Source organism: Homarus americanus, unplaced genomic scaffold (genome assembly GCF_018991925.1).
Source record: "Homarus americanus isolate GMGI-L3 unplaced genomic scaffold, GMGI_Hamer_2.0 scaffold29817, whole genome shotgun sequence".
NCBI lineage: Eukaryota > Metazoa > Arthropoda > Malacostraca > Decapoda > Nephropidae > Homarus > Homarus americanus.
Genome location: NW_024731442.1, coordinates 6,426 through 18,164, shown reverse-complemented (window position 1 = coordinate 18,164; position 11,739 = coordinate 6,426). Strand labels below are relative to the sequence as shown.

At 37.1% G+C, this 11,739-nt stretch overlaps 1 protein-coding gene across 1 annotated transcript; it reads left to right on the top strand.

Annotated features, from left to right (window-relative positions):
• The first annotated feature begins 8,680 nt into the window (after positions 1–8,680).
• Positions 8,681–10,260, top strand: LOC121867608 (zinc finger MYM-type protein 5-like). Its single transcript, XM_042367620.1, has 2 exons — positions 8,681–8,940; positions 9,523–10,260. The coding sequence occupies exon 2, from the start codon at positions 9,571–9,573 to the stop codon at positions 10,252–10,254; it is 684 nt and encodes a 227-aa protein (XP_042223554.1). The 5' UTR covers positions 8,681–8,940; positions 9,523–9,570; the 3' UTR covers positions 10,255–10,260.
• Positions 10,261–11,739: the final 1,479 nt, after the last annotated feature.

The window sequence follows — 11,739 nt, the reverse complement described above, 5'->3', positions numbered from 1 at the left end:
AATTTTCGCTCGATTTAGTGAACTAGCTCGCTAAATTGAGATTAATTCCGTAAATATGCTCACACCTATGGAGGCACCTCAGACACATGACACAGTAAGTCCTCGCTTAACGCCGTGGTTCCGTTCCTGAAAATCCCGACTTTAACGTAATCAATTTTTCCCCGTGAGAAATACATAGAATACGGGAGCTACGTTCCCCAGCCTCCTTTTGCCCCACGAAACACATTACATATACAGCCGGCCCTTAACATACGCGGGGTTAGGTAACAGAGATACCCGTGAATGTTAAAAATCCGTGTACTTTTGCTGCCCGCCCTAAAAAACCCCTGGCCCCCCATGTCCTTATTTACTGTTATATACCTGTGTGTAGTTCAAGTTTTTAAGACCAAATTATTTGGCAAAAAATTGGGGGTCGACTTCTAAACGGCTAATAGTTTCGTTAGGTTGAAAAATATTTACCAGTAACTACCAGTAAACAATGGAAACGACGCACCAATGCACCACCAGCTGTGAGTGTCGGTACAGTTGCCAGGGCAGATCTCTTGCGTCATCATAGCAAGCCCAAAGTAGCCAAATGCATGGTATGGTATGCACAGGACGATGCAAAACAAAGTATTAATTTTTTAAAGTTTATTTATAGATACTGTACATAAATTTTTGTTCATTACATTTGAAACATCAATCTTTGTTAATTAAATTTGAAACAAAAGAAAACTACGATACCGTATTTTCATTAAAATATTACATCACAAGTATATTTTATCTTAACTGTGACTGAATAAATATATTCTCAGAAATAAATATGGAAATGTAATATTTTGGCTGACATGACGTACATATTCCAGTGGAAACTGGGTTAAAGTCATGGCGAAAACAATGACTTTCGCTTTCTTTCGTTGTTCAAAAGATTTTACCGTAATCGCTTTTCGAATGGTTTTCAGTTAAAAAACTGTTGTACCGTACTGTATTACAATAATATTCTATCCTATTATTTGCCTCATAATCCCACAACTGAAAACCATTCGAAAAGCGATTACGGTAACATCTTTTGAATGAAAGAAAGCGAAAGTCATTGCTTTCGTCACAATTTTATCCCACTTTCCACTGTAATACGTACGTCATTTCAGCAAAAATATTACATTTCCATATTCTCAGAAATAAATGGTAGTTTTGTTGAAACGTAATGTACAGTATTTAATATTAAAATGCAAAAAGAGCTATGAAAACAATTAATACTGTACACCCGTAATGTACTGGATGGCATCTCCACTCGACCCTGCTCCCGCCAGTCACCACTCCTCCCCGCTCTATCCCTCCGCCTCCTCCACATCGTCACTACTGTTGTATTACAATAATATTCTGTCCTAATTCACTTGAATAAATACTAAGATACCATATTTCTGAATATTTTCATTAAAATCCATCAAAATCATTTTCCTTGTCATCGTCTTAAGCACCAAACAGCTCCTCCCAGTCTTCTCCTTGAACACGGCTAGAGGGTACGTGTTTTTCGAATCGTTTTCAGTTAAAAAAATGTTACATCACATGTATATTTTACCTAAACTGCACCTGAATGAATATATTCTCAAAAATAAATAGTAGTTTTGCTGAAACGTGATGTATTTCAATGTAAAATAGGATAAAATACATGACGATAACAAAAGACTTTACCTAACCTTCTGATGTTCAAGAAATGTTACTCGTTTTTTAATAGTTTTCGGTTAAAATGCTGTTATATTACAATGATATCTATTCATACTGTGCTTGATATACTACATTCACGGAAATGTAATATTTTTGCTGAAAAGACGTACGTATTACAGTGGAAAGTGGGATAAAATCGTGACGAAAACAATGACTTTTGCTTTCTTTCGTTCAAAAGATGTTACCGTAATCGCTTTTCGAATGGTTTTCAGTTAAAAAAACTGTTGCATCACAAGTGAATTAGGATAGAATATTATTGTAATACAACAGTTTTTTTTAACTGAAAACCATTCGAAAAGTGATTACGGTAACATCTTTTGAACGAAAGAAAGCGAAAGTCATTGCTTTCGTCACTTTCCACTGTAATACGTACGTCATTTCAGCAAAATATTACATTTCCATATTCTCAGAAATAAATAGTAGTTTTGCTGAAACGTAATGTATTTCAATGTAAATTAGGATAAACTACATGAAAACAAAAGACTTTACCTTACCTTCCGATGTTCAAGATAAGTTACTCGTTTTTTTAATAGTTTTCGGTTAAAATACTGTTATATTAGTGATATTCTATTCATACTGTTCTTGATATAATAAATTCACGGAAATGTAATATTTTTGCAACTACAATACTGATGTCAACACAAGCGTGGTTACAGCGAGACTGACTGAGTGAGGGAGAGCTATGCATGTGTGTGTGTGTGTGAGGCTGCGGGAGCGGGCGGTATCCCGTGTTCGGTGCCGCGCGCGAGTTGAATGGCGCGTGATTTGAATGTACTTCAATTACATTAATGTACAGATTCCTCTGGCGTGGCAATCCGCGTATTTGCAAATCTGTGTATGTTAAGCCCGAGTATGTTAAGGGCCGAATGTACAGAAGTTCAATGGCATTTTTATCGAAAATAGTTTACAGGGTGTGTGTATATGATTTACGCGGTATCACTTTACGCGATTCTACATTTACGTGGTACCTAGCCAGAACCGGAATTTCATTTTACGCGGTGCATCTACTTACTCATATACGCGGGTGAAGTATAATTTCTTAATTAGCTCATAAAATTCATAGAAATTTCCCGGCCAGAATATGATTTACATTGCTGGAATTCTTACAATATAATGATCATTTTGAATATAAACATCATGGATTTTGCATTAGACATACAAATTTTAGGTCTAATGTAATAATTTGGTTTACACAAAGCAAATATTTTATCTTGTGTGCAAAATATATGAAGTTTGCATTCAAAATATTCCCTGACCTGCAAGGAATCCAGAAATGTCAATTATATTATCCTAACTTTAGTCTGAGTTATTATTTATTACTAAAAATGTAAATATACTGTTTTCTCCCAAACATTTCTCTGCTAGGGAGGGAAGGTGGGGGGGAGGGAGGAAGGGAGAGACCGACCCAGCTAGAGCGGAGTATTTTGATTGACAGATAGTGTTGGTGAAGAATAATTTTTGTTTATTTACCTGAAGATATTTGTTTTAGCTCATAAAATTCATACAAATTACCTGGCCAGAATATAATTTACATTGCTGGAATTCTTACAATATGATGATCATTTTGAATATAAACATCATGGATTTTGCATTAGACATACAAATTTTAGATCTAATGTAATAATTTGGTTTACACAAAGCAAATATTTTATCTTTTGTGCAAAATATATGAAGTTTACATTCAAAATATTCCCTGACCTGCATGAAATCCAGAAATGTCAATTATATTATCCTAACTTTAGGCTGAGGTATTATTTATTACTAAAAATGTGAATATTCTGTTTTCTCCCAAACATTTCTGTGCTTGGGAGGGAAGGTGGGGGGGCAGGGGTTGGGAGGGAGGGAGGGAGGGACCCAGCGATCGTGGGAAGAGGGGGGGGAGCCGGAGGTGGGGTATTTTGATTGACAGATAGTGTCTGGGTGACGTATATTTTTTTTATTTATAGAAGATATTTGTTTTAGCTCATAAAATTCATATAAATTACCAGGCCAGAATATAATTTACATTGCTGGAATTCTTACAATATGATGATCATTTTGAATATAAACATCATGGATTTTGCATTAGACATACAAATTTTAGATATAATGTAATAATTTGGTTTACACAAAGCAAATATTTTATCTTGTGTGCAAAATATATGAAGTTTACATTCAAAATATTCCCTGGCCTGCAAGGAATCCAGAAATGTCAATTATATTATCCTAACTGTAGTCTGAGGTATTATTTATTACTATACCTTAAAATCTAGTGTTTTCACCCAAACATTTCTCAGAGAGGGAGGAGCCAGCAAGCCTGGGAAGAGAGGTGGGGTGGGAGTTGAGTCCATTATTTGAATGGACATTAACCTGGCGACTGTATTTGTCTAAATATTAATTGTGTGTGCATACCATCATAAAATTAAGATTTTATTTTTACTACAACATAGGTATTGTGTCGGAAAAAGTGGAGTTTGGGGGTCGGTCCAGTCTCTATTGGAATTAGTCCCATATGTTCTCTTGTTCACTTTATGTGGTTTTCACTTTCCACGGTACCCCATGGATTCAATTGACAGCGTAAATCGGGGTACTACTGTGTATATATATACAGTGACCCCTCGGTTAACGAACTCAATCCGTTCCAGAAGGTCGTTCGTTAACCGAAAAGTTCGTTAACCGAAACCATTGTTTCAATGGGTTTTTGGGTAATTGGTTCCAGCTCACCGAAAATTTCCTAAATTCAACAAAAATGGTAGAAAAGTTCACTTACTTTGAGGTGTGTTTGTAGAAGGCTCCTGATGATGATGATGATGATGATGGGATTTAGAATGGGGGTGGAGGAGAAGGAAGAAGAGAAGGCATTGGGGTGGAAGAGAAGTCACCCCTTGGCGCCATTTCACCCATAAAATTTTAGCTCTCTTGGTGTAATTCAAGATTATTTTCTTTAAATCAACACTGCACTGCATTATATATTGTCAATATGTAAAATATATTTCAAAATGACCAATAATTTGCTTGGAAACACAGAAAAAAAGTGTTTAGTTGAAGAGAGTCTCAAGCAAGATGTTACCTCCAGTGAAAACAGAGAGAGACTAACGCCTGTTTGCTGTGTTAAGAGGCTGGATGCCGCGCATTAAACTAGTCACTTTACCTTCAATTATGTTCAATAATCGTTAAAATGACTAAAAAATTGAATATTAAACTTTTAAAATTATTGAATAGTATAAACTTCTTGATATTTACTAAAATAGTAAAGGAATAAGCCTAGAAGATTAATTAATGTATTGGACTAAAGCTGGTTGCCCGGTCAGCAAGAAAAACACTTGGTGGTTCGTAGAAATTCGACGAATTTTTTTCGTTAACCGAATTGAAGATCCTTATGGAAGGCAGTTCGTTAACGAAATTACGTTAACCGAGGGTTCGTTAAACGAGGGGTCACTGTATATATATAGTCATGCGCCGTTAACGTCCGTCTGTTCCTCCCCCAAAAAAAAAATAAAAAAAAAATAAATAAATAAACCCGTGACGCCTGCTGGACCACCACTCCACGAGCCCCTGACTAAGACGATGATCCTCCCCATACTGGTCAGATATTATGTGTTAAAGGAATATGCTTCCTTCCTTAGGTATATATATATATATATATATATATATATATATATATATATATATATATATATATATACAGTTGTGAACCCAGAGGGTCCCATTAAGTGAACAACAGAACATATGGGATTAATTCCAATAGAAACCGGCCCACGACCCCCCAAAGCTCCACTTTTGAAGGCACATACCTATGTTGTAGTAAAAATAACATCTTAATTTTATGATGGTACATGCACAATTAATATGAGAAATAGAAATACGGACACCCAAGTTAATGTCCATTCAAATAATGCATATATATATGCATATATATATATATATATATATATATATATATATATATATATATATATATATATATATATATATATATATATATATATATATATATATATATATATATATATATATATATATATATATATATATATATATATATATATATATATATATATATATATATATATATATATATATATATATATATATATATATATATATATTTGTTTGTACTTCAGACATCAATAAGCATGGGGCAACAGTCTTTGATTTTCAACGTTTGCTGGTGGTTCATCACATCAACTTATATCACCATGCCTCCCAAACGACCTGCTGCTCCCTCTGGATCTACACCTAAGAGGGCAAGACGAGTGCTGACGCTGAATGAGAAGAATGAAGTGCTGAAACAACTCGACAGCGGTATGAGCTACGCAGCTGTTGGCCGCCACTTTGGGCTCAACGAATCCAGTGTGCGTGGAATTAAACGACGTGCAAAGGATCTGAAGCACGCTTTAGCTTCAAGTGCACCAGTGACATCAAAAGTGACAAGCCATGTGCGTGATGATGCCCTCATTAAAATGGAAAAAGCACTGAACATTTGGATAGAGGACCTAAACCGCCGCCACATACCACTTGACTCGAAATTTATTAGGCAGAAAGCTAAGGAACTTTATGATAAGTTTTCTAAAGGTGATGATCATGGTGTTGGTGATGGTGATGGTGATGATCAGGGTGATGGTGATAATCAGGGTGATGGTGATAATCAGGGTGATGGTGACAATTTGAAAAAATTTGCAGCTAGCAAAGGATGGTTCGAGAAATTCAGACATCATTATGGGCTGCATAATATAAAAGTGACTGGCGAAGCAGCATCAGCAGACACTGTGGCAGGGGAAGCATACCCTGCAGAGTTTGCTAACCACATAGAACAAAAGGGTTATAGGCCGGAACAAGTTTTTAATGCTGATGAGTCAGGCCTATGGTGGAAGAAGATGCCACGCCGAACCTACATCTCTAAAGAGGAAAAAAGTGCCCCTGGATTTAAAGTTGCGAAGGACCGAGTGACAGTGATGCTATGTGGGAATGCGGCAGGGCATATGATTAAGCCCATGTTGTTATACACTGCCGCACGACCTCGGGCTCTCAAAAATAAAAACATGAACTTGCTACCAGTTTTCTACAGGAACAACAAGAAAGCGTGGATGACATCTGATTTGTGCGTGGATTGGCTGAAAAACTGCTTTGCTAGAGAGGTGAAAGATTATCTGGATGAACTTGGCATGGAGTTCAAAGTGGTATTATATCTAGATAATTGCCCTGGCCACTCTGAAGAACTCAAGACTGCCCACCCCAACATTGAGGTGGTTTTCCTGCCAAAAAACACCACCTCCATCATCCAGCCAATGGACCAGGGAGTCATTGTCGTGTTTAAGGCTAAATATGCAGAGAAGACTTTCAGCATGATTCGTGAGTGCCTTGATAAGGATGCTGATGTGACACCCAGAGAAATGTGGAAGAAATTTGATATTGCACAGTGCATAAACTTCATCGCTGAAAGCCACAATGAACTGTCGCAGAACTGTGTCCGATCATGTTGGAAAAAATTGTGGCCTGAAATTGTCCCAACATTCACAGGGTTCCCAACAGCCGAGCCTCAGTTACGCAACATAATAACTATGGCAAATGAAGTTGGAGGTGAAGGGTTCTCTGACTTAACAGCGGCAGAGGTGCAAGAAGAGTTATTGGGAAATGTTGGGGATCCATTTACAAGTGATGAACTAGAACAATTAGTGGAGCTGCAGGATGAAACAGAAGATGAAGTGAGTGATGATGAAAATAAGAACTTAACTTTAGATAATCTTGGTGAAGTAATAAGAATGAGTAAGGCCCTCTCTGCTCGTCTCTATGACATTGATCCCTCCCTTGATGGGTCCCTTAAAGCAAAGAGAGCTATTGAAAATGTTATGTTGCCATATATAGAACTGCAGAGGGAAATGAGAAGCAAGAAAGCACAGACCACCATCACCAACTTCTTCAGTCGCCGAGTGCCTGCCATCGCCGAACCTGCCGGCATCCTGCAACAGGAGGCAGAAGCTGCCGACACCTCACAACAACAAGACGTAGAAGCTGCCGGCACCTCACAACAACAAGACGCAGTACCTGCCCACACCCCTCAAGAAGATGCAGACCTTGACTCATCATACTCATCTGACTGGTCAGGCTTTTAATAAGCCTCAATCATCACACTTGTATATACTGTATTGTTTACTGTAAGGACCGATGTTCACTTCAATAAATGAAATCGTAAGTTTGCTAGTATTTTTGTCCACTTATTATATTATTATTTATACACTATTATTTAAGGTTATGGTACAAAACTTCCAGTGCCCAAAGAAACAGGACTTTTCAAGGCGTATTGTCCTATCTGATGAAACTCCTATCAGTAATGTGGCCTCATTTGTTACTGAGCGTACATTAGATATTTTTGATGTTCTTACACTAGATGGCAAAGAAAGAGCACAACTGTTCTTGAGTAAGGATCCCAAAACATGGAAAGACGATGAAGTGTTTATCACAATGAGAGATCGTGCGATAAATATGAAGGTGGTGAATGACAGCGCAGAGAGGGCAATTGCTCTCATAGAGCGTTATAATGAGTCTATAACGCAAAATGAGGACCAAAAGCAGTACCTTTTACAGGTTGTTGCAGCTCATCGCAAGAAGTTACCAACGGCAAGCAAAGCTGCTATGATGAAGGGATACAAATAAAGAATGTGTATTGGTGTTCTAGAGTTATTTAGTTTGTAATTTGTAAAACTTATAATTGTATTTTGCTGAATAAAGACAATGTGTTTAAAATGTGTTTATCTAGCCCCGAAAAATCCTTATTACGTACTAAATGGAAAAAAAGAGGACATTGGATTGACCTCTAAATATGCTTTAAATGATCCAATTTTTTTCTGGGATGCATTTTGTACCTAATGGACAAAAATAAACCTTGTGGAGAAAACGTATACAAATATGTGATATTTTGGACCACCCTAATATACAGGGCCGGTTTTAAGCCTATTTGACCAATTTAATCAAATTGGGCCCCGCGCCACAAGGGGGCCCCGCACACACGTGTGTTAGTTTTAAACTGTATACGATATTGGTAAAAAAGCTAACGTTAGACACAAAATCATTGTTATTGTCATCAAAATAATAGATCCCAGTCACGTGCGAGAATTTTCTGTTTTGTCAAAAGTCCAAGTCTGGTGTTGGTCCACACGCCCTGACTTTCATAATAATTTACAGGAGCGGGAAGGGTGCGAGCCAATCAGAACACAGTTTTCACTCTCTCCCAACGCTTGGACGGTGTAAGTGTGTCGGGTCTGTATTTTTGGCTGTTTTCAGGGGGAAATACGAGTGATAACGTTGTGCTGTGTATATCAGCATGTCCTGTAATAACCAGTGAATCAGTGATCATCGTCAGACAGTGACAAAACTCCGGTCGTTGCCATAGACATGATTTGAGATGAGTTTTGCAGTGTTGACCTTGAAAATGAGAAGCATGGCCACTGGGTGGCGACCGAGGCGTGGTTTGTTTATAATTTTTGTGCTGGACAGTGATGATAATTGTTGATCCTGAGTACATGATTGATAGCGACAATAGCGATGATGAATCAGAAAATGACTTGTGATTCTGAGCACATGCAAGCACATACTATAGCTCTATGTAGGTAACCGAATCTTTGCGTACGTAGCGGTGTGCTATCCATGCCAAAGTGTTATATGTCCGGTTAAAGCTTTTTTTGTCCGGTGAAGTGGTGATAAACATTGTGTGGTTTTTATTTTATAGGATCAGTGTTTCGATTTTTTGTTTTAATTATAGCATTCATATATGCACATACTTATTTTTTAAGTGCCAGGGACTTCTCATTGTGAATAATTTTGTTCGTTTTTTCATTTCAGTTTATTATATGTCATTTCTGAAAAGATAATATAAAAAGCCCTTTCATCATGGCAAGCACAAGCAGAGATAGAGGCAGAGGGCGTAAGTATTTAAATGGCAACCAGAAGCGAGCACTGGCAAAGGCAAAGGTGCTTGAAAATGAAAAACATCGAGGTGCTATCAAAAAATTTCTTGTCACTCCACCTTTGAAACGCCCATGTATTGAAGATGAAGAAGACAAAAACGATTCAGAAAATGACAATACAGCCATTAGTCCAATTACAGTTGATGAATACAATGAAGAAATTGATATTCAGTTTGAAAAAGTTCAAGTTGACACACAGACACAGTTGAATCAAACTGAAGACGATCTTAATACAACAGAAGACAGTGCCAAAGTGAGAAGTCCACTTATAGCTAAAGAAGAGTCAGAAGGCCAAGCCCAAACATCAAACAGTGATGGATCATCCACAAGTACAGTTGTAATTAACATTAATGATGACCCGGCAAGTTGGCCATCGAATATAAATAGAAATATGAGAGATTATTTAACAATGAAAGGGCCTCCTGATATTCCAGTGAACAAGTTTCCACGAAATGAAAAGGGATTGTGTTTTTCTAAGTTTCACTGTAAGAGAAAACTTCCAAATGGGGAGTATGTTGATAGACCTTGGATTATTTATTCTCAGTCTGCTGATAGAATTTATTGCTTTTATTGTAAGCTTTTTAGTATGAACAAAACCAGTGCATAATCAGCAAGTGGATTCAACAACTGGTCTAATCTTCATACAAGGTTGTATGAGCATGAAAATTCTAAAAACCATTTGGAAGCCACATGGCAATTCTGGGAGTTATACCAAAGACATTATAGTGGACAGACTATTGACAAAGAACGTGAACTAACTATTAATAAACATGCAAAGTACTGGCAGCAAGTATTCAAAAGGCTAGTGGCAATAGTGCAGTTTCTTGCTGAGAGAAATCTAGCGTTAAGAGGGACAGAAGAAAAAGTTGGTAATGAGAGTGTACACAATGGAAACTTTTTAGGTTTAGTGGAGCTGTTTGCAAAGTTTGACTCTGTTCTTGAAGAACATTTACGTAAAGTCAAGGCCAACGAAATTCATAATCACTATTTAGGAAAAGATACTCAGAATGAACTACTAGACATTATGGCTACAGCTGTTTTGAATGAGATACTGAATCGCGTAAAAGCAGCTAAGTACTATGCCATAATTTTAGACTGCACACCTGACTTGAGCCACCAGGAGCAAATGTCTCTAACGATCAGGTATGTTTCTGATGGCAACTTGGCTCCTTCAGGTGTTTATGAACATTTCATACAGTTTATGCAGGTTGAAAGTAGCACAGGAGAAAATTTATATAAAACATTATTAAACACACTAGAGGAATTAAAATTGGATGTGAAAGACATTCGAGGCCAAGGTTATGACAACGGTAGCAATATGAAAGGTCACACATCGGGAGTACAAGCACGGCTGTTGCAGGATAATCCAAGAGCCTTCTTGGCCTCATGTCAAAACCGCAATTCTAACACCCGACCCATAGCTGTAATATATATATATATATATATATATATATATATATATATATATATATATATATATATATATATATATATATATATATATATATATATATATATATATATATATATATATATATATATATATATATATATATATATATATATATATATATATATATATATATATATATATATATATATATACAGTTAACCCTCACTTCGCGGTCCGCATTCGCGTTTCCACGTTTCTGTGTTGCCTTGCCAGAGAACCTCATGTGCTCACATTACGCGATGCGTGAACCCCATGCACTGGTATGTGTCCGGCGACGTATTTTAGATTCGCCCACCGGCCGCCTGTGCTCCTCTCGCCTCTCCCTCCTCCTCCTGCTTGGGCAAGCGGTGCGGTAAGGTTTGCGCAGTAGGGGTGACAGTTTTGCAAAGTTTTCAAAATCAAGTGGCTTGGGTTGGATTATTTGTCTATCGGCCACGCTGGTTCCGAATATGTTTGAGTTTTACATCATTGCATTAGAAGGTTTGTGGATACTTTTGTGTTTGGCATGAAAGCGAAAAAACTGTAAATAATAAAGGGACTGGCAATGTGGCACAACCTGTTAAAATCAAGTTATTGAATTGGATTATTCGACTACTGTGTACACTGGTTCATAATATGCTATTGTTTTACAACTCAATG